Here is a 27,500-nt window from a genome sequence, read left to right as displayed (position 1 = left end):
AATGAAAGCGAGAGAATGGTGCTGGTGTAGAGTGGATCAGACACAGCAGTGCTGCTGGAGTTTTTAAACCCTGTGTCCACTCTCTGTCCACTCTGTGAGACACTCCTCCCTCGTTGGTCCACCTTGTAGATGTAGAGTCAGAGACAGTAGCTCATCTGTCGCTGCACAGTGTGTGTCGCTCGTCCTCTAGTCCTTCATCAGAGACACAGGACGCTGTCGGCTGGATGTTTTTGGTCGGTGGACTGTTCTCAGTTCAGACACTGAGGGGTTTAATAACTCCAGCAGCACTGCTGTGTCTGATCCACCCTCACGTGTGGTCAGTGGACAATGAGGTGGTTTTAATGTAAAGGTCGATGGGTAACTGAAGTGTGTGTATTGTCTGTAAATATAAGAGCGATGTGAACGTCGTAAGTGACAGTGGTTCGATATGAAATCTTCGGATCGGGACGTCCCCCAGCGAACGACGACGCAGAGAATACCACGTCAGCAACAATTCATGATTAAACAGTTCTCGTATGCAAATGAGGCTGTTTATTCAGACCCTCGCTGAGCTGTGATTGGCAGCCATAATAGAGCCATCTCCACCTGCCCCAGTGCACTCTGGGAGATTAACAACAGGGTTCTGAGCTCAGAGCAGAGGACTGCGGCTAATCGCTTTCCACACACACACACACACACACACACACACACACACACACACACACACACACACACACACACACACACACAAAGTAACACAGAAGAGAGAAACAGATAGAAAGTAAACCAAGAAAAGGAGAGAGGCAGAGAGAGAGAGAGAAATGAGAGACAGAGTGAGGAAGGAGACAGTGACAGAGAGAGAGAGACAGAGTGATAGAGGAAGGAGAGAGTGACACAGAGAGAGAGAGAGAGAAGACAGAGAGAGACAGAGTGAGAGAGTGACAAAGATGCTTGCACATATAAACAGTTTAGTAAAGGACAGGGTGTATTTGTTGTGGTTAGAGAGTGTTAAACCACACACACTGTATCAGCCTCTCTCTCTCTCTCTCTCTCTCTCTCACACACACACACACACACACACAACTTTTATCACTGAGCACTATTTCTGTCCACAGCATCAACACAATGGACTCTCCTCCAGTTACACTATCAAACCAGTGTCTAATACAGGACAAAATCACCTCCACACACACACACACACACACACACCAGCGGCAGAAACACTGCTCCTACCTGAGTGTGTGTGGCAGCTATCTGGTTGCTGACACCTTTTAATAGAAGCTCTCTGCCTCATGTTTCACCGTGTGAGGACCGCGTGGCACTGATGGAGTTTCCTGTAAAACGCAGCTTGGATTTCAGCTCCTTTCCCAAAGCGCAAACTCGAGAGGCTTAAAGACCTCACTCACACCTTTCTCCTCAGTCCTAGCATTTATGAATAAATTCATTCATTCACTCACTGTCTGTAACCCTTATCCAGTTCAGGGCGGCGGTGGGTCCGGAGCCTACCCAGAATCACTGGGCGTCAGTCCTTCACAGGGCGACACACACTCACACATTCACTCACACCTACGGACACTTTTGAGTCTCCATTCCACCTACCAACGAAGAACACAGCAAACTCCTCACACACCCTGGAGCTGTGTGACAGAGACACTACGTGCTGCGCCAGGGTGTCCGCACACAGTGATTCCGGGTAGACTCCGGACCCACCGCAACCCTGAACAGGATAAGGGTTATGGGCCATGAATGAATGAATGAATGAAACTAGGGACTGGACGACAACAAAATAATACTGGACTGTCATGAGGAGAGATGTGGAAAGGGTTAAACCATAACATTCACACACACACACACACACACACTGGAATAATGTGGTTGGGCTTTACTCTCGTATTGTGGGGGGGTTGTTGGGGGTTAAACCGAAGCCTAACCCTAGCTCAGATAAACAGCTTTTTAAATCTCATTTTTTCAAGCGACTAAACTTCACACAGCGCTCTAATTACGAACTACTTCCTCTAGGAACGGAAAACACTAAAATAACTAACACAGGGAGCACAGAGAGAGGGGCAGGATTAGCTCTTACGTCCTGATTCCGGCGGAGTGACGATCCGTCACCGGGGTTAGTGAGCTGAGAAGGAGTTAGCGTAGCTTAGCTGCGTTTTTGGGGGAGGTGGGGTGTAAGCGGCCGTTCTGGAAGGTTCTCTCCTCCCTCTATGAGACTAATCCCTCACTAATCCACACTCTTCCCAAAAGCCCAACACGGAAAAGCGGCAGATTTCCACCTGGAGATTAACACAGCGGCATTACACACCTGTCCGTCCTCTCCGCACTAACCTCCTGCTCCGGGAACATCGGGATTTAAACACATCTAATCACCACATGTCTCTGTGACGACTGAGAGCTTCTCTACGACACTCCTCCGGCTCTACACTGCCTCTGATGCTCATCACTGGGGTGGTTACCTCCTCTGGGGGACCTCTTTTTTAGGTCCTAGAGGAAGTAGCCCTGTAATACAGATGTAATACAGTACAGTTTATATTTAGATGCCTGTCATGGAGTTCGGTCCCGCCTACGACCGGTGTTTACGACCCTCTACTAGGGTCGACTCAGCGTCAGCGCCATGGACCACGCTTCTCATGTTTTAAATCGTGATTTTAATTATACAGACAGAAACAGACGGGAGTCGTGCCTGCAGTGCATCATGGGATTGCCGTAGCGGTTGAGGAACAAGTCGATGCTGCCTTAAAGTTCAGCCAGATTAAGGTATCTCAGTAGGCAGTGTATTTAAGGTGTCTAAGAACTGGAACAGCCCGCGCTCACTAGGCTTTGGGACGTGGACAGTGCTGGACAGCGAGGGGTTACAGTAGGTTTTTAAAGTTCAGTTTTTCTTGAACGCTTGGGAACTCTTAGATTTTGTGGAATATCTGCAAAGCGTTTCACAGGAGCCCTAAAAGTAAACAAAGAGAAACAAATCAAAGAAATGAGACAAAGATAAAAAGACTTTTCATTTATTTATTTAGGAAAATGATCCACTGTTAAATACGGTTCCTCTGATCTTCTTTTAGAACTTGTGTGAAATTCTGATGAAGTTTTTTGGCCGAATTTATGCAGAAGTTGAGAAAATTCTAAAGGGTTCACAAAGTTCCGAGCAGCACTCCGAGGAGAGGAGAGGGGGCGGGAGGTTTAAAAGCGGTCGGAGGTGTAGAGTGTGAAATACTACAGTGGTATATTTGTATGGAACAGAGATAAATACACAGAGGTTAGATGTAGAGTATGAAACTGTGTGACGTATAAGAGCTGCACATTACAAGGTCCTTTACAAGTTAAAGTCACAGAGGAGGGTTCAAACAGGAGGTGCATCTCAGAGGTGAGACAGCGAGGTACAGTGAGGTACAGTGGGGCACGAGGTATGTGCAGCTCACGAGTGAGGAACCGTGGGGAAAAAGGGGACGTCAGATAAATCCCCTCAGGGAAATGTAACGCAGCACAAACCGTGTTACAACATGATCTTCTGCACGTTTCATGCAATTCCATATTTCCATCAGAGGGGGCTCCAAACGCTTAAACTCACACAGTGCAGCTTTAATACGGTCATTCCTGCATTAACAGGTGAGAATGGTCAGGAGTGTGATGTGGCCCTGAGCAGCAGCCCATTCAACACTGACTGATGTGGTTGTGTGAAGTTTGCCACATTTACACATGCTTTTTTCTTATGTTTTAAAATAAATTAAACACACAGTGAGTGTGTGCTGAAGTGTGTTCTGTGCCGGTACTCGATGTCAACACAAACCCGGTCGTCTGAGCAGGGGATCGTTGCTGGAACACTGTCACAGTGTAAAATGTCACCACACTGCAGTGAAAATCATAAAGAGCAGCTCAGCTCCGTCACTCTCAGACTCTCAGACTGTAATGGGATAAAGACTCCTCACTGACTCTGATTCCACAGTGTGTCTCCAACACAGTGACACTAACCACAGAGAGTGTGACAACAGGCACTTATCATCAGAGAGAGAGAGAGAGAGAGAGAGTGTGACAGAGAGAGCGAGAGGGGGAGAGAGAGAGAGAGAGAGAGAGAGAGAGAGAGAGAGAGAGGGAGAGAGAGGGAGAGAGAGACGGGGAGGGAGAGGGACAGAGAGAGAGAGAGAGAGAGAGAGAGAGAGGGGGAGAGAGAGAGGGAGAGGGACAGAGAGAGAGAGAGAGAGAGAGATAGACAGAGAGTGACAGAGAGAAAGAGGGGAAGAGAGAGGGGGAGGGAGAGGGACAGAGAGAGAGAGAGAGAGAGAGAGGGAGAGAGAGTGAGAGAGAAAGAGAGAGAGAAAAAGAGAGAGAGAGTGTGTGTGTGTGTGATGATTGACTGCTGAAAGTGTCGCATTGCTGTAAAACATGTTCCACTCAGAGATGAGCAGCTGCCTTCCGTCAGCAATCAAACTCTCACCACCCCGACATCTGAGATATCACACACACACACACACACACACACACGGGCCTGTGATGGTTACAACATGTTTATAAATGTTTTTGCAGAAATAGAGAGAAATAGGGTAAAAGTTACAATAATAAAAAGAGATAGAGAAAAAAGTAAGAGATACAGCAAGTCAAGGCAAGGGCGAGAGAGAGTGAGAGAGAGACAGAGAGAAAGGGAGAGAGAGAGAGAGAGAGAGAAAGGGAGAGAGAGAGAGAGAGAGAGAGAGAGAGCGCAGTGGAGTGTCAGTTGTGTTTCCTCAGGGACAGAGTGGTCAGTACGGCTGACTCTGACTGGACTGTGATCTCACTGACATCGGCTACACACACACACACACACACACACACACACTGGACAGCACGATCAATACCAGAGTGAAGCAGCAGAATACTACAGAGACTGGGTCTCAACTCACACAGAAAACCCACACACACACACACACACACACACACACACTAAGCAATAGCAAACACATTTTATTTTGGTGTAAAATGAAAAGTAAAAACCCAAAGTCGGGACTTCTCCACGCTGCAGGACTCCGCTCGCCGCGTGGACGTTTCTCCGCTCGTACAATAACAATATTAACAATCTGTAGCTCACCAACCAGAACCAGAACCAGAACCAGAACCAGATCCGGTGCGGTCTGCTCTTCCCTGATTGGCTAAACCCAGAGCACAGCGAGTGTTCGGCCACAGTTCCACGCGACTCCAACTCGGGTTTAAACACCTGCTTCAGCGGGAAGCTTCTCCAAGGAGGACGTTTGAGGTGTGTTCTGTGTTTTTTGGGTTCCTGTTAGAACCCCCCCCGCACACACACACACACACACACACACAAACACACACCTCCTCAATAGTGTATCTACAGTAAAACAAAAGGAACACTGTTCCTAAACACACTGTCTGTGCTGCTGTAGAAGGGATAAACATCCTGATGGAGCTGACGGCGTGGCTCTTCTCTCTGGGAATAATAACTCAGAATGACTCAGGTGCATCTCCACTTTAAGATCAAACAGCGGCTGATTAAACGCTCATGGTTAATTATTGTAGTTGTTTGACTGTAATAAAGTACACAGCGTATTATGCCTCAGTCCTGAAGATGGTGATAACGATGGTCTTAAAGTTGGTGGCGATGAAAACAGGAAATCTTCATACTGTTCTTTACCAGCTTTCCTCCAGCAGCCACCGGCCAATCAGACGACGACACCGGGGCTGGATTCGGCCAATTAGAGCACAGCATTGCACCGTGGGGGCAACAGGGCAAAGACCTACTGCCCTCCCCCAGCCACATTAATACTACAACACCCACACCTCCCTCTCCAACCATTACTGCTGCATCCCGCTGCTTTTGGAGGACACAAACAGAGAGGGTGTGTGTGTGTGTATATGTGTGTGTGTGTTTGCGCGGTGGTCAGGGCATCCTTTTTGACCTCCTGTATGAGGAAGCCTCTTAATCAGCTCCCAGGTGAGATCAGTGTACCTGCACTGTCTGCTACCTGTCCAAACAACCAGCACACCTGCTGGGCCAACTGCAAGTGTGTGTGTGTGTGTGTGTGTGTGTGTGTGTGTGTGATTAGACGATGTCTCTCTGTAACCCTAGGGTGTGTCAGTGTGTATACAGCACTGCACAAAAGTCAGAGACCACCCTTCGTTTCTTTAATTTCTGCCCAAAACAAGGGTTCAGTATGAGCTCTTCCTCAGTGAGGAGACCCTTCAGAGGAAGTTAGATCTGAGGAATCAAAAAACAACCTCCAGAAATGTTTAGAAATATTATATCCCACGTTAAGCACATGTTCCCATTAAAGTGTGAATCTACAGCCCATCAACTCACACACTGTGAAACTAGACCCACAGTCAGTGTTCTGTGCACTGCCCGAGTCAGAAAACACTGTCCAATCACAGCGCTGGACCCGTGTTTACGTGAGAGCGCAAAGACGAGGTTAAACTCAGCAAAACACACACAACGAGCGCGGAGAAATAAGAGCACTGAGTAAAAACGGAGAAGAAAGAGAACAGAGTGAAAACGGCTAAAAACCAGAGCTTCTGCTCCTCGCTCCTCACTGCTGTGCGCTCGGGGTCGGGGTGAACAGCGAGCGGCTCATTATCATTTAAAGGAACAGGTGCTGAAAGCGGGCGTTCTGAACAGGGGCTGTTTACACAGGGGGAGAACACTGCTGTGGGGCTCGTGGGGTTTGGACCAAAGAGGGTCACAGACGTTTCATTAAGAAACAGAACTGTGTTCCACTGTGGAGACGAGGGGTGTATGGCACCATTAAAATGACAGAGAAAGCACTAACAAGTGCAGGACCTAGAGCTGCTGTAAATCTCTCCTCATCAGTGCTGATGCTGAAGGATTACTTTGAGATTACACCACCTCTCCAACTCATCCCCAAGGTATTGGACAGAGCTCTGTCTCCCCAGAAATGGCAGGACACTTTATTCCAATCTAGACCTCACTTGGCATTGAGCACGGTGACCTAAGGCTCATGTGCAGCTGCTCCAGAGCGTCCTGATTAGAGATGTACAGGTCTAGAGAGGAGTACACCCTCGTGTGGTGTTTCTAACGCTGCTGTATTTGGCACGCTGGGTTTTCTTGTTTTATTTTTTGTTGTTTAACATATTCATTGCTTACAAACACATAAAAAGCTGTATTACATTCAGATAAATTCAGAGCTGAGAGGAATGTTGAATTTATTCAGATTCCTGACAAATGAAAACACTTTAAAATATAGATTATAAAAAACCATGAATATGATTCCTGCAAATAGGGGCAACACACAAAAGAGAGGGGAGGTGGGGTCAGGCCAGGGTGAAGGACGTGCTGCTCTCCAGCACTGACCTCTGACCACACACACACACACACACACGTTTGTTTCCAGGTATTTTGGTGTCATTACATTGACTTGCGACTAATTCTAACCTCAAAATGTTTTCACCTTATAATCGACTGACTTCAATTCAGGAAACCAGCTTCAGGTCCCCACAAGGAACACAAGTCCCCACAGCGTGAGTGTGTTGACAATGATACACATAACGTGAGTGAGATCTGGCACATACACACACTCTTATTAACCTGATCATGATGAGGGCAGATACAAGCACACTGAACTGACCAGGGCAGAGAGAGAGAGAGAGAGAGAGAGAGAGAGAGAGAGAGAGAGAGAGAGAGAGAATTGCAGGGAAGAAAGATCTTTGTTAAGGTGTCATAGACTTTATGTGGTTTAGGACATGGTGTGTGCTGTAGTTTGTAGGTTTGTTATACGCAATATTAGAGTATATATTTGTAATTGTGTTAAAGGTGTACTGGTGTGTTGTAGGTGTACAGGTGTGTTGTAGTTGTGTTAAAGGTGTATTGGTGTGTTGTAGGTGTACAGGTGTGTTGTAGTTGTGTTAAAGGTGTACTGGTGTGCTGTAGGTGTACGGGTGTTTTGTAGTTGTGTTAAAGGTGTATTGGTGTGCTGTAGGTGTACGGGTGTGTTGTAGTTGTGTTAAAGGTGTATTGGTGTGCTGTAGGTGTACGGGTGTGTTGTAGTTGTGTTAAAGGTGTATTGGTGTGCTGTAGGTGTACGGGTGTGTTGTAGTTGTGTTAAAGGTGTATTGGTGTGTTGTAGGTGTACAGGTGTGTTGTAGCTGTGCTAAAGTTGTACTGGTGTGTTGTAGGTGTACAGGTGTGTTGTAGTTGTGTTAAAGGTGTATTGGTGTGTTGTAGGTGTACAGGTGTGTTGTAGTTGTGTTAAAGGTGTATTGGTGTGCTGTAGGTGTACGGGTGTGTTGTAGTTGTGTTAAAGGTGTATTGGTGTGTTGTAGGTGTACAGGTGTGTTGTAGGTGTACAGGTGTGTTGTAGTTGTGTTAAAGGTGTACTGGTGTGTTGTAGGTGTACAGGTGTGTTGTAGTTGTGTTAAAGGTGTATTGGTGTGTTGTAGGTGTACAGGTGTGTTGTAGTTGTGTTAAAGGTGTACTGGTGTGTTGTAGGTGTACAGGTGTGTTGTAGTTGTGTTAAAGGTGTACTGGTGTGTTGTAGGTGTACAGGTGTGTTGTAGTTGTGTTAAAGGTGTATTGGTGTGTTGTAGGTGTACAGGTGTGTTGTAGTTGTGTTAAAGGTGTATTGGTGTGCTGTAGGTGTACGGGTGTGTTGTAGTTGTGTTAAAGGTGTATTGGTGTGTTGTAGGTGTACAGGTGTGTGGTAGTTGTGTTAAAGGTGTACAGGTGTGTTGTAGTTGTGTTAAAGGTGTACTGGTGTGTTGTAGGTGTACAGGTGTGTTGTAGCTGTGTTAAAGTTGTACTGGTGTGTTGTAGGTGTACGGGTGTGTGGTAGTTGTGTTAAAGGTGTACAGGTGTGTTGTAGCTGTGTTAAAGGTGTACAGGTGTGTTGTAGGTGTACAGGTGTGTTGTAGCTGTGTTAAAGTTGTACTGGTGTGTTGTAGGTGTACGGGTGTGTGGTAGCTGTGTTAAAGGTGTACAGGTGTGTTGTAGGTGTATTAAAGTTGTACTGGTGTGTTGTAGGTGTACAGGTGTGTTGTAGCTGTGTTAAAGTTGTACTGGTGTGTTGTAGGTGTACGGGTGTGTTGTAGTTGTGTTAAAGGTGTACTGGTGTGTTGTAGGTGTACAGGTGTGTTGTAGTTGTGTTAAAGGTGTATTGGTGTGTTGTAGGTGTACAGGTGTGTTGTAATTGTGTTAAAGGTGTACTGGTGTGTTGTAGCTGTACGGGTGTGTTGTAGTTGTGTTAAAGGTGTATTGGTGTGTTGTAGGTGTACGGTAAGTGTGTTGTAGTTGTGTTGTAGGTGTACAGGTGTGTTGTAATTGTGTTAAAGGTGTATTGGTGTGTTGTAGTTGTGGTAAAGTTGTACTGGTGTGTTGTAGGTGTACAGGTGTGTTGTAATTGTGTTAAAGGTGTATTGGTGTGTTGTAGTTGTGGTAAAGTTGTACTGGTGTGTTGTAGGTGTACAGGTGTGTTGTAGTTGTGTTGAAGGTGTATTGGTGTGTTGTAGGTGTACGGTAAGTGTGTTGTAGTTGTGTTAAAGGTGTACAGGTGTGTTGTAGGTGTACAGGTGTGTTGTAATTGTGTTAAAGGTGTATTGGTGTGTTGTAGCTGTGTTAAAGTTGTACTGGTGTGTTGTAGCTGTGTTAAAGTTGTACTGGTGTGTTGTAGCTGTGTTAAAGTTGTACTGGTGTGTTGTAGGTGTACAGGTGTGTTGTAATTGTGTTAAAGGTATACTGGTGTGTTGTAGTTGTGTTAAAGGTGTACTGGTGTGTTGTAGGTGTACAGGTGTGTTGTAATTGTGTTAAAGGTGCATTGGTGTTTTGTAGCTGTGTTAAAGTTGTACTGGTGTGTTGTAGGTGTACATGTGTGTTGTAATTGTGTTAAAGGTGTACTGGTGTGTTGTAGGTGTACCGGTGTGTTGTAGGTGTACAGGTGTGTTGTAATTGTGTTAAAGGTGTATTGGTGTGTTGTAGCTGTGTTAAATTTGTACTGGTGTGTTGTAGGTGTACATGTGTGTTGTAATTGTGTTAAAGGTGTACGGGTGTGTTGTAGGTGTACAGGTGTGTTGTAATTGTGTTAAAGGTGTATTGGTGTTTTGTAGCTGTGTTAAAGGTGTACTGGTGTGTTGTAGGTGTACAGGTGTGTTGTAATTGTGTTAAAGGTGTATTGGTGTTTTGTAGCTGTGTTAAAGTTGTACTGGTGTGTTGTAGGTGTACAGGTGTGTTGTAGGTGTACAGGTGTGTTGTAATTGTGTTAAAGGTGTATTGGTGTGTTGTAGCTGTGTTAAAGTTGTATTGGTGTGTTGTAGGTGTACAGGTGTGTTGTAGTTGTGTTAAAGGTGTATTGGTGTGTTGTAGGTGTATAGTAAGTGTGTTGTAGTTGTGTTAAAGGTGTACAGGTGTGTTGTAGGTGTACAGGTGTGTTGTAGTTGTGTTGAAGGTGTATTGGTGTGTTGTAGGTGTACGGTAAGTGTGTTGTAGTTGTGTTAAAGGTGTACAGGTGTGTTGTAGGTGTACAGGTGTGTTGTAGTTGTGTTGAAGGTGTATTGGTGTGTTGTAGGTGTACGGTAAGTGTGTTGTAGTTGTGTTAAAGGTGTACAGGTGTGTTGTAGGTGTACAGGTGTGTTGTAATTGTGTTAAAGGTGTATTGGTGTGTTGTAGCTGTGTTAAAGTTGTACTGGTGTGTTGTAGGTGTACAGGTGTGTTGTAGTTGTGTTAAAGGTGTACTGGTGTGTTGTAGGTGTACAGGTGTGTTGTAATTGTGTTAAAGGTGTATTGGTGTTTTGTAGCTGTGTTAAAGTTGTACTGGTGTGTTGTAGGTGTACAGGTGTGTTGTAGGTGTACAGGTGTGTTGTAATTGTGTTAAAGGTGTATTGGTGTGTTGTAGCTGTGTTAAAGTTGTATTGGTGTGTTGTAGGTGTACAGGTGTGTTGTAGTTGTGTTAAAGGTGTATTGGTGTGTTGTAGGTGTACAGTAAGTGTGTTGTAGTTGTGTTAAAGGTGTACAGGTGTGTTGTAGGTGTACAGGTGTGTTGTAGTTGTGTTGAAGGTGTATTGGTGTGTTGTAGGTGTACGGTAAGTGTGTTGTAGTTGTGTTAAAGATGTACAGGTGTGTTGTAGGTGTACAGGTGTGTTGTAATTGTGTTAAAGGTGTATTGGTGTGTTGTAGCTGTGTTAAAGTTGTACTGGTGTGTTGTAGGTGTACAGGTGTGTTGTAGTTGTGTTAAAGGTGTACTGGTGTGTTGTAGTTGTGTTAAAGTTGTACAGGTGTGTTGTAGTTGTGTTAAAGGTGTATTGGTGTGCTGTAGGTGTACGGTAAGTGTGTTGTAGTTGTGTTAAAGGTGTACAGGTGTGTTGTAGGTGTACAGGTGTGTTGTAGTTGTGTTAAAGGTGTACTGGTGTGTTGTAGGTGTATAGGTGTGTTGTAGTTGTGTTATAGTTGTACTGGTGTGTTGTAGTTGTGTTAAAGGTGTACTGGTGTGTTGCAGGTGTACAGGTGTGTTGTAGTTGTGTTAAAGTTGTACTGGTGTGTTGCAGGTGTACAGGTGTGTTGTAGTTGTGTTAAAGTTGTACTGGTGTGTTGCAGGTGTACAGTAGGGGTGTTGTAGTTGTGTTAAAGGTGTACTGGTGTGTTGTAAGTGTACTGGTGTGTTGTAGTTGTGTTAAAGGTGTACTGGTGTGTTGCAGGTGTACAGTAAGTGTGTTGTAGTTGTGTTAAAGGTGTACAGGTGTGTTGCAGTTGTATAGTAGGTGTGTTGTACCTGTGAGAGTTGTTTGCTGGCCTGTAGTCTGTGTGTGAGGGTTTCGAGTTCAGTTTGAGCTCGAATGTGTTTCTCCCTGAGCTCCTCTGCTGTTTGTGTCGCCGCCCTGTTGGCCGACTGTAGAACTGCAAGCTGCTGCTGCAGAGAGAGCAGTCTGTGATGGAGAACGGTGTTCTTCATTCTCCTCGTCTTCTTCTGACCCTTTCTCTCTGCAGACGGAAACAGGAGCGACAGTAAGCTTCATCCGACAGGTTAAACGATGTGCAGCAAATCCACAGCTATGCTTCCAGCCAAGGTTTTTTTGTATTTAAATACATGGGGTGGGGTCTGTATTGTATTTGGAAGGGATTTGTGTTGTATTGTTTTTCTGTTGTTCTGGGAATGGTTTGAGTTGTTTTGAGAGGGGTTGATTTGTTTAGGGATGAGTTTGAGTTGTTTTGGGATGAGTTTGAGGTTTTTGGGAGGGGCTTGAGTTGTTTAGTGATGAGTTTGTGTTGTTTTGCGATTGAGTGATGTTTTGTGATGAGTTTTTTTGGATGAGTTTGTGTTGTTTTGGGATGAGTTTGTGTTGTTTGGGATGAGTTTGTGTTGTTTTGGGAGGGGCTGAGTTGTTTAGGGATTAGTTTGAGGTTTTTTGGGAGGGGCTTGAGTTGTTTAGGGATTAGTTTGAGGTTTTTTGGGAGGGGCTTGAGTTGTTTAGTGATGAGTTTGTGTTGTTTAGGGATGAGATTCAGTTGTTTTGCGATTGAGTGATGTTTTGGGATGAGTTCGAGTTTTTTTGGATGAGTTTGTGTTGTTTTGGGATGATTTTGTGTTGTTTGGGATGAGTTTGTGTTGTTTTGGGATGAGTTTGTGTTGTTTTGGGAGGGGCTGAATTGTTTAGGGATTAGTTTGAGGTTTTTTGGGAGGGGCTTGTGTTGTTTAGTGATGAGTACTTCCATAAACACTCACACCTAATAAAGACACACATATCTGTGATCAAATATAATGTATTTTAAGAATATCCTTAAGTATCGTGATGTGAGGTCTCTGCTGAATCGTCCGCCCTCAGCTACCTGTGCCCGGGGCTCTTTGAGGCTGATTAGTGCTGAAGTCGTCTCTGAGCTCGTCTCCGTTAGCAGCGAGCGCGTACCTGCCGCCCTGAGGGGAGACAGAACACGACAGCGTTAATCCTGGGCAACAGTTTAACGTGAAGCAACGTGGCGCTTCCTGTGACACGTAGCAGCGTTTGTAGTCACTTCAAAGCAGCCGCGGCTTTTTGCCCCTGGTTTGTATCGAGTGCTGGTTAAAAGGTTTTGATCACTCCCTCTCTCCCTCGTCTCCTTCGGTTTGATCACGGATTCATCCGGAAGCTCTTTAGCGTGACACGAGCAGAGAGAGGCGCTACAGCTGTCACAGAGTGGTGAGCCTGAGGAGCTGACAAACAGAGAGAGAGAGGGAGAGAGAGGGATCTGAGAGAAGAGCTGACACACTCAGGGAGAGAGAGCATCTCAGAGAGGAGCTGACAGAGAGAGAGAGAGAAAGGGACAATTACCCAACCTTCAGGCACTCTCTGAAGGGAGAGACAGACAGAGAAGGATCTGAGAGAACAGCTGACACAGAGAGAGAGAGAGAGAGAGAGAGAAAGAAAGACTAAGCCCCAGAGACAGATGAGAAGAATACAAGAGTGTTCAGGAGGAACCTGGCAGCAACTCTCCACCTCACTCACTCTCTCTCTCTCTCTCTCACACACACACACACACACACACACACACACACACACACACACACACACACACACACACACACACACACAGGTACAGTACATCAGTGACTCAGGAACACTCCCAGGACAAATCCCAGAAAAATACAGTGTCCAGAGCTGAAGGATCAGACTGCGGTTACACCACAATCACACCGTCAGGAAAAAGGCACTGTACAGGAACTCTTCTGTTCACCAGGGGGCGCAAGCAGGGCACAGTTACACTCAGAGGTGCAACAAGGGCATTAAATGTACCTTAAATATATTGTGTATATATGGACCCCACCAACTAGCACAGTGTCAGAAAACACGAGATAAAACGAGATGCCCCGCCCCCACATTCGAGTCTGTCCAATCACAGGCTGGGCCCGCGTTTACTTCAGAGGGTAAAGATGAGGTTAACCGTGAATGGTATCTAGATATTTAGTGCACGGGACTGACTTGTAGAAGAGTGGGGATTTAAATATCTTGTTCCCACAGCTTATTAAATAGCAACTAGTCATTAAACAAAATGTCTTCCCACACAATCATGACGTCTCCTTGCGGTAGGGTCAGGTTCCCATGCTTTATTACGTTGTTATCATGCTTTAGGATCTCATTAAAGCCACACTAGGTAGTATTTTTACCTTGTAATTACAGCTTCATTGTCAGTGTGATGCTCCACTGAGCTGTAACAGAGAGAATAGAGCTTCTGTTGTTGCTACTCTGGGCTCAGCACTGCTGAAACTGCACTATGTAACTATAGAGGAGGGTAGGACACCACCCCCACCTCACTCGATTTAAGGACAGTGCTGTAATATGAACTGCACTCTGCAATTGTAGGAGGAGCCCAGGAGCAAAAATACCAGATCTTACCTAGTCTTGCTTTTAGTGATGTCCTCGCATTTATTTTTATATTTAATCACTTGCATGTCTTTTATTATGAAGGGGTGTCACCAGCAGACCTCCGCACTATTCACCTTTGTTTCTACATTTAACACAACATTTTAATGTTCATTAAAGATGTATCAGGGGTACAAATAAGATTTAAAATGTTTTTGTGTAACACATAACTGTAATTCAATGAACAAACATTCTCTGCCCTTTTTAAAGTGACTGTTTGAGATTCAGCCCTAGTGGTGTGGCAGTGTAATTGCAGAGCGACGCAGACGACAACGCGGAAGTATAAACACTTGTCACCTGGAGGAAAGCCACTCGGACACAAGGAGAATACACCACACTCCTCACAGACAGTCACCCGGAGGAAACCCACGCAGACACAGGGAGAACACACCACACTCTTCACAGACAGTCACCTGGAGGAAACCCACGCAGACACAGGGAGAACACACCACACTCCTCACAGACAGTCACCCGGAGGAAACCCACGCAGACACAGAGAGAACACACCACACTCCACACAGACAGTCACCCGGAGGAAACCCACGCAGACACGGGGAGAACACCCACACTCCACACAGACAGTCACCCGGAGGAAACCCACGCAGACACAGGGAGAACACCCACACTCCACACAGACAGTCACCCGGAGGAAACCCACGCAGACACAAGGAGAATACACCACACTCCTCACAGACAGTCACCCGGAGGAAACCCACGCAGACACAGGGAGAACACACCACACTCCTCACAGACAGTCACCTGGAGGAAACCCACGCAGACACAGGGAGAACACACCACACTCCTCACAGACAGTCACCTGGAGGAAACCCACGCAGACACAGGGAGAACACACCACACTCTTCACAGACAGTCACCTGGAGGAAACCCACGCAGACACAGGGAGAACACACCACACTCCTCACAGACAGTCACCCGGAGGAAACCCACGCAGACACAGAGAGAACACACCACACTCCACACAGACAGTCACCCGGAGGAAACCCACGCAGACACGGGGAGAACACCCACACTCCACACAGACAGTCACCCGGAGGAAACCCACGCAGACACAGGGAGAACACCCACACTCCACACAGACAGTCACCCGGAGGAAATCCACGCAGACACAAGGAGAACACACCACACTCCTCACAGACAGTCACCCGGAGGAAACCCACACAGACACAGGGAGAACACACCACACTCCTCACAGACAGTCACCCGGAGGAAACCCACACAGACACAGGGAGAACACACCACACTCCTCACAGACAGTCACCCGGAGGAAACCCACACAGACACAGAGAGAACACACCACACTCCTCACAGACAGTCACCGTAAACTGACAAAAGAGCAAAGAATGTTTAAATTACAAAGATACTTTACATAAAAACACTAACGTTTATTTGGACACCTGACATTACACACAAACCATCAGCTGACGGAGATGAGGCTGACCTTGGACACAGACGGACCGCGGCGAGCTCTTGAAGGAGGACGACTCTCCAGACTGTCCGAGAACTCCTCCGTCTCACTGCAAACGAACACAGCATCCACACGGTCAGAGTTAACATTGCACTGTGACTGTGTACATCACCATCACCATCATCATCATCCTCATCAGTGCCACACAGCTTTATCACATCTCCACTTCATCCCAGGATTACAGCACAAAGACAAACAGAGTGTCTACTGACCCCTTCATCACAAAGTGTTCTCACCAGGGACAGGACTGGGGCTTTAGAGTTACAGTAAACAACGACAAAAACAGAGGAAAGTGTAGCTGCACCAGCAGAGATGTGTATATGTATATTAACATGTGTAACAGCTGTACAGAGTCAGTTATCCCTCTCTCCCTCACACACACACATACACACAATCAATTGAACATATATAAAGTACATTTTTATTCATGCGGCAGCATTTTACCCGGCCCAGATCAATATGCACATAATATAAAATGAGCTAGTACGCATAAAATATTAGTACAGAGGCCTGCTTGGATTCTGAATGGATGTGTGTGTGTGTGTGTGTGTGTGTGTGTGTGTGTTATTTACACTGTTTAGCATGCGAGAGCCTCACTTAGACACACTTCAGTGCCTCATAATGGCACTCTGTGTCTGAGGAGCCGCCTGGTCTCAGCGTGGTTTACACCCAGCTACAGCCTTCGACACGAAAATAAAATCATTAATAAACTATTAAAACTAAGTAAATTAAATACACTGCAGGCCCTATTCTTTATTCTTTTCTGTGCCATTCTTTGGGTCGATTTAAAACACTCTGGAAACATCTGGCAGCGATGAACATGGCGGTGAGAACTTTTTGGTGAGCCTCAGTGAGGTCAGGAGCTGCTGCTGTACGATTAATAACACCACTCCAACTCATCCCAAAGGTCGAGCGCTCCAGAGAACACTGTTCCCCTGCTCCGCGTCACACACCCCTCCAGCTCAGGCTCGGCACTGGGCACGTTGTCCTTTGGCTCCTGTTAATGGTTGATGTTTATATAAAAACACTGCGTGGTGCAGGACGAGCGATGTTTCTTTACACACGAGAGTTACAGCCTTTAAAAAATAAAAAAATTAAAATGATTCCAGGTCCTTTTCCATTCGCTGAGCTCCGTGGCTTTGAATAAAACATACACAGAATAATTACAGTAGATGCTTCTTAATTTGGAGGATGTTAAACAGCTTGTAAACATCTGCCAGTGAGCCGGGGAGGGTCATTCAAAATGTATTCGGCTAAATGAGGGAGGGGGAAGGCAGCGGCTGCTTGTGGAGCAGGAAACGTGTCGTAAGCTGAACCCGACCGGGCCTCGGATCGCTGCTGTGTCGAGCTGGGGATGGGGGGGGTGGGGGGTGAGTGTTGGGGGGGGGAGATATGCAAAGGAGCCGCAAATTAAATCAAGCTGCCAAACTGTCAGTTTCCAGAGCTTCGTGACGGCTGGAAGATGGCGTTTTTTCGCGGACGGAGGCGATCCCCGGCTCTCTCCCGGCTCCGGCTCAGAGGTGGCTAATTCCGCATGCAAATTTCAGTCAATAAGCTGCGAGCAAGACGTCCCAGGATATTTCAAAAGGGATCTGACAGGTTTTTTTTCCCCCTCCTTCCCTTGCTCCTTCTCCACCCCCCTCCCTCTCTCTCTCTCTCTCTCTCTCTCTTCTCACTCTGCCTTCTTCTTCTCCGTCTTCTTCCTCTCCTTCTTCCACCTCCCTTCCTCTCCACCTCCTCCTCTGAATACCAACGAGACTCGAGCTGGGACTCAATCACGCCGCTTGCTTATGGCTCTTTGCATATGCGCGCTGTCCCTCTGGCCGGAAAAAATAATGAGAGAGCGAGGGATGGAGACAGGAGGGAAAGAGACAGATAAAAAGAAGGGGCCGGGGGAAAACCAGCGAGAGCCTGTATGTGTGTGTGTGTGTGTGTGTGTGTACCTGTCTGGACTCATGTCCTCCCACTCGTCCTTGGCAGGGCTGTGTGTCCTGCGCTTCTTCTCTGAGTGTGTGTGTGTCCTGCGCGGCTTCTCTGAGCTTGTGCGAGTGTGTGTGTGTGTCCTGTGCAGCTGATCAGAGCGTGAGTGAGTGTGTGTTCTGCTCGGGCCTCTGGGTCTGATCACTGGGACTCGGGACCTGCAGAAAGATTAAAAAAAAATAAAGATACAGATGGATCAAGATAAGAGCAGCTAAATAAATGTAAACAGAGAAAGATTCTACACGCACACACACACAAACACACTTTATACACTCTTCAAACAGATACACACGCAGACTACTGTGGTCTGCTAAAAGGCCAGAAGCCCATCCAAAGTTAATCAGGAGTGTGTTCTTCTCTTCACTGCAGAGTCCTGGGAGACTCTACTCTAGATGTTGGAACACTGCTGTCAGCATAAAGCAGCACTGGGTCACACCAGAGAACAGTTCCACTGCTCCACAGCCCAACACTGACCATGTGTATGGTGCTGTTCCACTGTCAGAGAGTCGTCACTCTACGCCACGCAACGCAGACGACCAGCACCAACTCTCCATCTGTAAAATCTCCAGCTGCAGCAGAGATCACGTTTGTTTTTATCCGACTCACGACGGCAGCTCGTAAAATGACGCCGTGGTCTTTTGAAGAGGTTCAAACGCTCCTCGGATCGGTGGCCGACGAAAGAATCCAGTGAGAGCTGGACGCTGCAACAAGGAAGGAACAAACTCTACTGATCTGTCTGAACTGATGACGGAGCTGTGTTCAGTCCCAAACAACAACAACACGCCGATACACCATGAGTAAACACCGCTTAACGTTACCACCGCCGTTGTTGTGGTTTCCAAAGACCACTGTTCCCCTTAGAGACGGGGTTAGAGACGACACTGATACATTTCAGGGGGGAGCTGTGGGAAACCAACCAGGGACCAATCAGAGAGTAGAGTCCAGTAGAGTCAGTAGAGACCAGTAGTATCCAGTAGAGACCAGTAGAGTCAGTAGAGACCAGTAGTATCCAGTAGAGACCAGTAGAGTCCAGTAGAGTCAGTAGAGACCAGTAGTATCCAGTAGAGACCAGTAGAGTCCAATAGAGACCAGTAGAGTCAGTAGAGACCAGTAGAGTCCAGTAGTGTCCAGTAGAGTCGCTAGACACCAGTAGAGTCAGTATAGTCCAGTAGAGACCAATAGAGTCCAGTAGAGTCAGTAGAGTCCAGTAGAGTCCAGTAGAGACCAGTAGTGTCCAGTAGAGTCCAGTAGAGTCCAGTAGAGACCAGTAGAGTCGCTAGAGACCAGTAGAGTCAGTAGAGTCCAGTAGAGACCAGTAGAGACCAGTAGAGTCCAGTAGAGTCCAGTAGTGTCCAGTAGAGTCGCTAGACACTAGTAGAGTCAGTATAGTCCAGTAGAGACCAGTAGTGTCCAGTAGAGTCGCTAGAGACCAGTAGAGTCAGTAGAGTCCAGTAGAGACCAATAGAGTCCAGTAGAGTCAGTAGAGTCCAGTAGTGTCCAGTAGAGTCAGTAGAGACCAGTAGAGTCAGTAGAGTCCAGTAGTGTCCAGTAGAGTCAGTAGAGACCAGTAGAGTCAGTAGAGTCCAGTAGTGTCCAGTAGAGTCGCTAGAGACCAGTAGAGTCCAGTAGTGTCCAGTAGAGTCAGTAGAGACCAGTAGAGTCAGTAGAGTCCAGTAGTGTCCAGTAGAGTCCAGTAGTGTCCAGTAGAGTCGCTAGAGACCAGTAGAGTCAGTAGAGTCCAGTAGAGTCGCTAGAGACCAGTAGAGTCAGTAGAGTCCAGTAGAGTCGCTAGAGACCAGTAGAGTCAGTAGAGTCCAGTAGAGACCAGTAGAGTCCAGTAGAGACCAACAGAGTCCAGTAGAGACCACTAGAGTCCAGTAGAGACCAACAGAGTCCAGTAGAGACCAACAGAGTCCAGTAAAGTCCAGTAGAGTTGAACAGTGTAGGGACCATTCACTCAAGCAGTGCCATTATAATCCACTAGCACACAGACTAAGGCCCATGTGCGTCACGTTCTATTTCAGGCTTTACTATGGAGACTGTACAAACTGTGTGTGTGTGTGTATAATCAGTGTTTACAAACATTTGGCCACACATGTAATCCCACTGGAAATAAGTCGTCAGCTGATATTACGGCTAACTGTGAGAAACTGCACATATTAGTGACGGTAACCGAATGTCGGTGCTGTGTGCTGTAGGTTCAGGAACAGACGGAGTCATACGTAGCTTTGCTCCAGCGACGAGTAGCGGCTCTGTGGAAGTCTCTCTCCGCTCTCAGGACCCCCAGCTCCTGTCTGAACCTCAGAACGACGTTCCTGAGCTCTGCCTCCGCTCTCCGAGCCTCCGCCGCCTCTCTCCGAGCCTCCGCCTCAGTTCTCCTGCAGCTCTGCAGCCGCTCCTCTACAGACTCCACCTCGGCTTGGAGCAGACCTGCAGTAATCAGACACACAGTGGGCCCTGAGCGACCAGCTCCACTGAGGGGCCATGTTCTAACAGAAGTTTAGTGAAGAATCTAAGGTCTATTCAGGCCACTAGATGCCAGCGTTACGGCTGTTTATAAGGTGGAGGGTCATGGGCCTCTAAGCTGCTGTATGTAAATGATCTCTGTTGTTATTGGTTGCATGAGACTCAGTAAAGGCCACATTTGATGCTGTTGCTGAAACAGGACGTCACCCACGAGTTTAATCAGGCGCATGATTGCAGCCGATGATGGTCCGGGAAAACTAGACTCACCACTGCTTCTGTCGGACTCTACTTAATCTGAACGAGACTGTAGAACCTTTACATGGTCTCACCTCTGAGCCGCTCAGTTTCAGCTTGTTCTCTGGACGAGGCCCGTTTCAGAGCGGCCTGGAGGTCCGATCTCTCTTGGGACAGGAGTTCAGCAGCTTCCTGTAAAGTCTGATTCTCTTCTTTCAGCTTCTCCAACTCTGTCTCCAAACACTCCATCTTCCTCTCCAGCGTCTCCATCTACACACACACACACACACACACACACACACACACACCCACACATACACACACACACAGAGAGAGTACTAAAAGCTCAGACTGCCACTGAATGAGTGACTCCAGAGCTCTTTCCTCACCACAAGTTCAGAAACACAGACAGTGATGTGTGATTGGTTTGCTACCTATAACCACGCCCCCATCCTCTGACACACCACGGCGCTGAGCCTGAGGGTCCGACTCTAGCATCCTAAAGAGTGTGAGGTAACAGACACAACATGGGTGTGTTCAGGTCATTGTACATCGGACCGATTCAAGAACCTGATGAAAGTGAAACGGGCTTCACCCGACAGCGCCCCCCGCTGGACCCTCGTCTGTAACTCGTCAAATTTGACTCTGACTCATTTAAACAAACAGCTCGAAAGAGTCGATTCAGAAAAACGAGAGCGAATCAGAAACACACTTTGGAAATGCCAGCTTTTCAGAAACCAATCAGAATTAAAACCATGCCCCGCCCACATCACTGCCCGTCCAATGTCCTGTTTCACTTGGATGTGTGTGAAGTTAAAGAAGTAAACGAGTCGGATTTCCACTTCATGTTGATTTTATTGGCTCTAGGTTTTAAAGCAACACTAGGTGAGGTGTGGTGTTGTTGCTCCTGGGCTCCCCCTAGAGTCGCAGACTGTGACTCACTTTTCAATCAATAGGGAGTGCGTGTAGTTTCCTACAATCCTGCAAAAGATACATAGTGCAGTTTCCGTGGTACAGAGCCCAGAGTAACGAGAACGCCACCGTGGAGCAGCACAACACTTTTGTAATGTGTGTGATTATTATTATTATTATTTTAATGTTACCGTTCCTTTAAGAGCTGTGTGAGGTGGAGTGTGTGTACGCCGGGGTCTAAAACACACTTCCCTCTCGAGAGTCCACAAAGAATAAATAAATAAAACCTTATATTTTATATTTTAAAAACCGAGAAACTGGAGGAAACTCTGGTCGAGGTCGAGGTCCGAGGTGCGGTTTTATTTTAATTGACATTAAGAGGCGTAGAGCGTGTCTTTCCTCTCCTTTAAAGTTTCCCTGTGTGTAAAGGTTTATGACAGGGGCCACTCACATCTGCATCATTTCACCTTTGAGAGCCTTTCCTCAGGCGTGAGAGAAACGCTTGACATGTTTATTATCAAACATCTCCTCCACTCTATCAGTGCCATTATGAGACGCACCGATGAGGAAATAAGGCAATTTCACCTGGATGGATGGATCAGACGGCTGGGGTTTGAGCGGCTCTCCTGAACTCAAGTGTCCGGAAGACATTTAAGTGGCAGTAACAGCAGTACTCTCAGCTGTCTGTCCTTCCAGCGTGATCGGCTGCCAGGGTCCGCTTCTCCGGGAGATGCCAGAAACATCGTCTTAACTCTTGGAAAGCTTTGTCAGAAACTGTCTCCGGACAAAAGGCTCAGCCGTGAAAATCTCCCACGGTAAGAAAGAAGGAGCAGCTCTAATCAGGAGTCTGGGAGCGGCTGTGTTCTCCATCAAGAGGTGAATAATGTGGTGAGTATGGGACCAAAAATGGCTGATGACAAAGCTGTAAAACTGAGTTAAGAACCAAGTGGAGAGCAACAGGAAACTGGACAAACACCAGAAGACAACCAATAAACGATGAGAACAGTTAAAAATCAATCAAAAGTAGAAGGGAACCGCTGCAGATATCAATATAAGAACTGACCAATCCACCAACATGAGAACATTCATTCATTCATTGTCTGTGACCCTTATCCAGTTCAGGGCGGCGGTGGGTCCAGAGTCTACCCAGAATCACTGGGTGCAAGGTGGGAACACACCCTGGAGGGGGCACTTGTCCTTCACAGTGCGACACACATTCACTCACACACTCACACCTACAGACACATTTGAGTCTCCAATCCACCTACCAACGTGTGTTTTCGGACTGTGGGAGGAAACCGGAGCACCCGGAGGAAACCCACGCAGACACAGAGAGAACACACCACACTCCTCACAGACAGTCACCCGGAGGAAACCCACGTAGACACAGAGAGAACACACCACACTCCTCACAGACAGTCACCCGGAGGAAACCCACGCAGACACAGAGAGAACACACCACACTCCTCACAGACAGTCACCCAGAGTGGGAATCGAACCCACAACCTCAGTGTGACAGCGGCAACAGAGCACTGCCCTGATAGAAGAATAAAACAACTGCAAAGTGTGAAAAAAATCCACTTATACAGATAGAGTATATATGTGTGTGTGTGTGTGTGAGAGAGAGAGAGAGAGAGAGAGAGAGAGTGAGAGAGAGAGGGAGAGAACGTGTGTGTGAGAGAGAGAGAGTGTGTGTGTGTGAGAGAGGGAGAGAGAGGACATGTGTGTGTATGTGTGTGTGTGAGTGAGAGAGAGAGAGAGAGAGAGAGCCTGCTGGGTGTTTACCCCGAGGCAAATCCACTTCCCCTTTTACTGGGTCTTCTAGCTGCAGCACGCCATCTTTCAAACAACATTAGGCCTTTTACGCCTCGCTGACAACAGCCTGCCAGGAACGTGGGTGACACACACACACACACACACGCGCGCACTCACTTCCGCACATTACAGCGTGTTAACGGGCTGGGCCACCCCCCAGTCGGTTATTTGGTTTAACATGGTGCTTGTCATTCAGTAATAAAGGCGATGACAGCCCCCATTACTTTGCCATATGGCAGGTGCTGGCTCTCAGCTCAGTGCCATCATATGCTCTGAATTACTCCGCAAACCCATTTCATTCCGTTCATTCCTCCGCTCAAAAGCGCCCCCCGCGGCCCACCAAACACCCTCCAGCCACGACGGCGTGCCGTTAAATAACGTCTCGTTAAATAAGGGCTGTGTAATTTTTCTGCAGAGTTAAATACACTTCACAGTAATTGCTTCTGCATGTTTCTTACAGGACGTGCACCCGAGCATCCTCCAGTCGAACAGCTGCAGGGAAACGAGGACGAGGCTCTATCACCAGGGCTCGCTTCACTCAGGCGGCCGGTCCAGAAAAGAACACGACATGTTCCGGGCCTCTCTTCTGCTCTCAGTTCTCTCACCCTCTCACCCTTAGTGATCTGAGACCATCCTCGTGTGTGTGTTGAGAGCGAGTGAAGAACAGCGTGTGTGTTGCGAGCGAGTGAAGAACAGCGTGTGTGTTGCGAGCGAGTGAAGAACAGCGTGTGTGTTGAGAGCGAGTGAAGAACAGCGTGTGTGTTGAGAGCGAGTGAAGAACAGCGTGTGTGTTGAGAGCGAGTGAAGAACAGTGTGTGTGTTGTGAGCGAGTGAAGAGCAGTGTGTGTGTTGTGAGCGAGTGAAGAACAGCGTGTGTGTTGTGAGCGAGTGAAGAGCAGTGTGTGTGTTGAGAGCGAGTGAAGAGCAGTGTGTGTTGTGAGCGAGTGAAGAACAGCGTGTGTGTTGTGAGCGAGTGAAGAGCAGCGTGTGTGTTGAGAGCGAGTGAAGAGCAGTGTGTGTGTTGTGAGCGAGTGAAGAGCAGCGTGTGTGTTGTGAGCGAGTGAAGAGCAGTGTGTGTTGAGAGCGAGTGAAGAGCAGCGTGTGTGTTGTGAGCGAGTGAAGAACAGCGTGTGTGTTGTGAGCGAGTGAAGAGCAGTGTGTGTGTTGAGAGCGAGTGAAGAGCAGTGTGTGTGTTGTGAGCGAGTGAAGAGCAGTGTGTGTGTTGAGAGCGAGTGAAGAACAGCGTGTGTGTTGTGAGCGAGTGAAGAACAGCGTGTGTGTTGTGAGCGAGTGAAGAGCAGTGTGTGTTGAGAGCGAGTGAAGAGCAGTGTGTGTTGAGAGCGAGTGAAGAGCAGTGTGTGTGTTGTGAGCGAGTGAAGAACAGCGTGTGTGTTGTGAGCGAGTGAAGAGCAGTGTGTGTGTTGAGAGCGAGTGAAGAGCAGTGTGTGTGTTGTGAGCGAGTGAAGAGCAGCGTGTGTGTTGAGAGCGAGTGAAGAACAGCGTGTGTGTTGTGAGCGAGTGAAGAGCAGTGTGTGTGTTGAGAGCGAGTGAAGAGCAGTGTGTGTGTTGTGAGCGAGTGAAGAACAGCGTGTGTGTTGTGAGCGAGTGAAGAGCAGTGTGTGTGTTGAGAGCGAGTGAAGAGCAGTGTGTGTGTTGTGAGCGAGTGAAGAACAGCGTGTGTGTTGTGAGCGAGTGAAGAGCAGTGTGTGTGTTGTGAGCGAGTGAAGAGCAGTGTGTGTGTTGAGAGCGAGTGAAGAACAGCGTGTGTGTTGTGAGCGAGTGAAGAGCAGCGTGTGTGTTGAGAGCGAGTGAAGAACAGCGTGTGTGTTGTGAGCGAGTGAAGAGCAGCGTGTGTGTTGTGAGCGAGTGAAGAGCAGCGTGTGTGTTGTGAGCGAGTGAAGAACAGCGTGTGTGTTGTGAGCGAGTGAAGAACAGCGTGTGTGTTGTGAGCGAGTGAAGAACAGCGTGTGTGTTGAGAGCGAGTGAAGAACAGCGTGTGTGTTGTGAGCGAGTGAAGAGCAGCGTGTGTGTTGTGAGCGAGTGAAGAACAGCGTGTGTGTTGTGAGCGAGTGAAGAACAGCGTGTGTGTTGTGAGCGAGTGAAGAACAGCGTGTGTGTTGAGAGCGAGTGAAGAACAGCGTGTGTGTTGAGAGCGAGTGAAGAGCAGCGTGTGTGTGTGTTGAGAGCGAGTGAAGAGCAGTGTGTGTGTTGTGAGCGAGTGAAGAACAGCGTGTGTGTTGTGAGCGAGTGAAGAGCAGTGTGTGTGTTGTGAGCGAGTGAAGAGCAGTGTGTGTGTTGAGAGCGAGTGAAGAACAGCGTGTGTGTTGTGAGCGAGTGAAGAACAGCGTGTGTGTTGTGAGCGAGTGAAGAACAGCGTGTGTGTTGTGAGCGAGTGAAGAGCAGTGTGTGTGTTGTGAGCGAGTGAAGAACAGCGTGTGTGTTGTGAGCGAGTGAAGAACAGCGTGTGTGTTGTGAGCGAGTGAAGAACAGCGTGTGTGTTGTGAGCGAGTGAAGAGCAGTGTGTGTGTTGTGAGCGAGTGAAGAACAGCGTGTGTGTTGTGAGCGAGTGAAGAACAGCGTGTGTGTTGTGAGCGAGTGAAGAGCAGTGTGTGTGTTGAGAGCGAGTGAAGAGCAGTGTGTGTGTTGAGAGCGAGTGAAGAACAGCGTGTGTGTTGTGAGCGAGTGAAGAACAGCTCCTATAAACGTTCCAAGTATGAAACAAACCCTTCCCTCTGTTTTCTGAGAGTTCGCTGAAGGAGTTCGGTGTCAGGAATCATACTTCTACGTCACAATAAGGACATTTGCATAGAACCACCCTGGCACCGCCCCTCACCTGTGTAAACATGGGGATGGGGGCGTGGCCAGCAACAGCTCATTTGGAAAAAAGTGACAGAGCCTTTAAACAGAGCCTTCGTGATTGGGACAGAAACTACCAACAACAGAGCTGCTGATCTCTCTGTGTGTGAGAACTTCATGAGTGTGTTGTGTGCCGCCCATAAACCTGTTCTAACTTGATTAAAAAGAGGTGTAATACGTCTCCTTTAACATAGCGAAGTATTTATTAACCTCTAAAACTAGGGGCTGGACGATAACCTCAAATAACACTGGACTGTCACCAGGAGAGATGTGGAAAGGGTTAAACCAACACACACACACAAACACACACACACACACAAACAGACACACACACACACACACACACAGACACACACACACACACACACACACACAAGCAGACACACACAAGCAGACACACACAAACACACACACACAAACACACACACAGACACACACAGACACACAAACAGACAGACACACACACACACACACACACACAGACACACACAGACACACAAACAGACAGACACACACACACACACACAAACAGACACACACACACACAAACAGACACACACACACACAGACACACACACACACACAAACAGACACACACACAGACACACACAAACAGACACACACAAACAGACACACACAAACAGACACACACAGACACACACACAAAAAAAGACACACACACACACACACACAGAAACAGACACACACAAACAGACACACAAACAGACACACACACAGACACACACACACAAACAGACACACACACACACACACACACACAAACAGACACACACACACACAAACAGACACACACACACAAACACACACACACACACACACAAAACACACACACACACAAAAACACACACACACACACAAAAACACACACACACAAACACACACACACACACACAAACACACAGAGATAACGTCAGCTTTACTCAGTAAAGAGCAGAGAGTGCATTGTGTGTGGAACGCTTCTCATGGAAGTTCTGTCTCAGGAGTTGGTTGTGTTTCATGTTCCTCTTAAGATCATGGTTCTACTCTGAGGAGGGGGCTTTACACCAGGAGCTTTTCCTCTGTGAGGAACCGCACCGGCTCACACTAAAGAGACTGGATGGAGCTTCACACTCTGGAGAACACAGTTTCACACAGTTCCACACGGTCCCACGGTTCCACAGCCCAAACCCGAGGAGCTTCACACCCCTCCCGTCACAGGCCTTATACATAAGGTTAATAAATACACTATTATTTCTGAACAAGTTTCCTCTCCTCAGCGTCAGGGAGTGTGTATCTAAATAAAGTAAAAGTCTAAAGCCGTGGCTTCAGGACGTGGCGAGGAGTTAAAACACACTTCAGCCCGAAAAGAAAAAGACAAGCAGATCCACCAGGGTCTGATGTTCTCACCTCGTTATCGGCTCCTTGTTTGGAGCACGGTGATGAGGTCATT

At 47.4% G+C, this 27,500-nt stretch overlaps 1 protein-coding gene across 1 annotated transcript in view; it reads right to left on the bottom strand.

Annotated features, from left to right (window-relative positions):
- cntln (centlein, centrosomal protein) overlaps positions 1 to 27,500 on the bottom strand; it is a 66,568-nt gene that overhangs the window by 23,084 nt on the left and 15,984 nt on the right. Inside the window, exons 9-14 of the mRNA XM_066678300.1 lie at positions 20,563 to 20,737; positions 19,990 to 20,197; positions 17,731 to 17,925; positions 15,761 to 15,836; positions 12,734 to 12,818; positions 11,679 to 11,887 (exon numbers count right to left, since the gene is read on the bottom strand). Of these exons, the coding sequence (XP_066534397.1) occupies positions 11,679 to 11,887; positions 12,734 to 12,818; positions 15,761 to 15,836; positions 17,731 to 17,925; positions 19,990 to 20,197; positions 20,563 to 20,737 (948 nt within the window). The remainder of the gene's footprint in view (positions 1 to 11,678; positions 11,888 to 12,733; positions 12,819 to 15,760; positions 15,837 to 17,730; positions 17,926 to 19,989; positions 20,198 to 20,562; positions 20,738 to 27,500) is intronic.

Source organism: Hoplias malabaricus, chromosome 8, assembly GCF_029633855.1.
Source record: "Hoplias malabaricus isolate fHopMal1 chromosome 8, fHopMal1.hap1, whole genome shotgun sequence".
In the NCBI taxonomy this organism is placed as follows: domain Eukaryota; kingdom Metazoa; phylum Chordata; class Actinopteri; order Characiformes; family Erythrinidae; genus Hoplias; species Hoplias malabaricus.
This window is presented reverse-complemented; position numbering and strand designations above follow the sequence as displayed.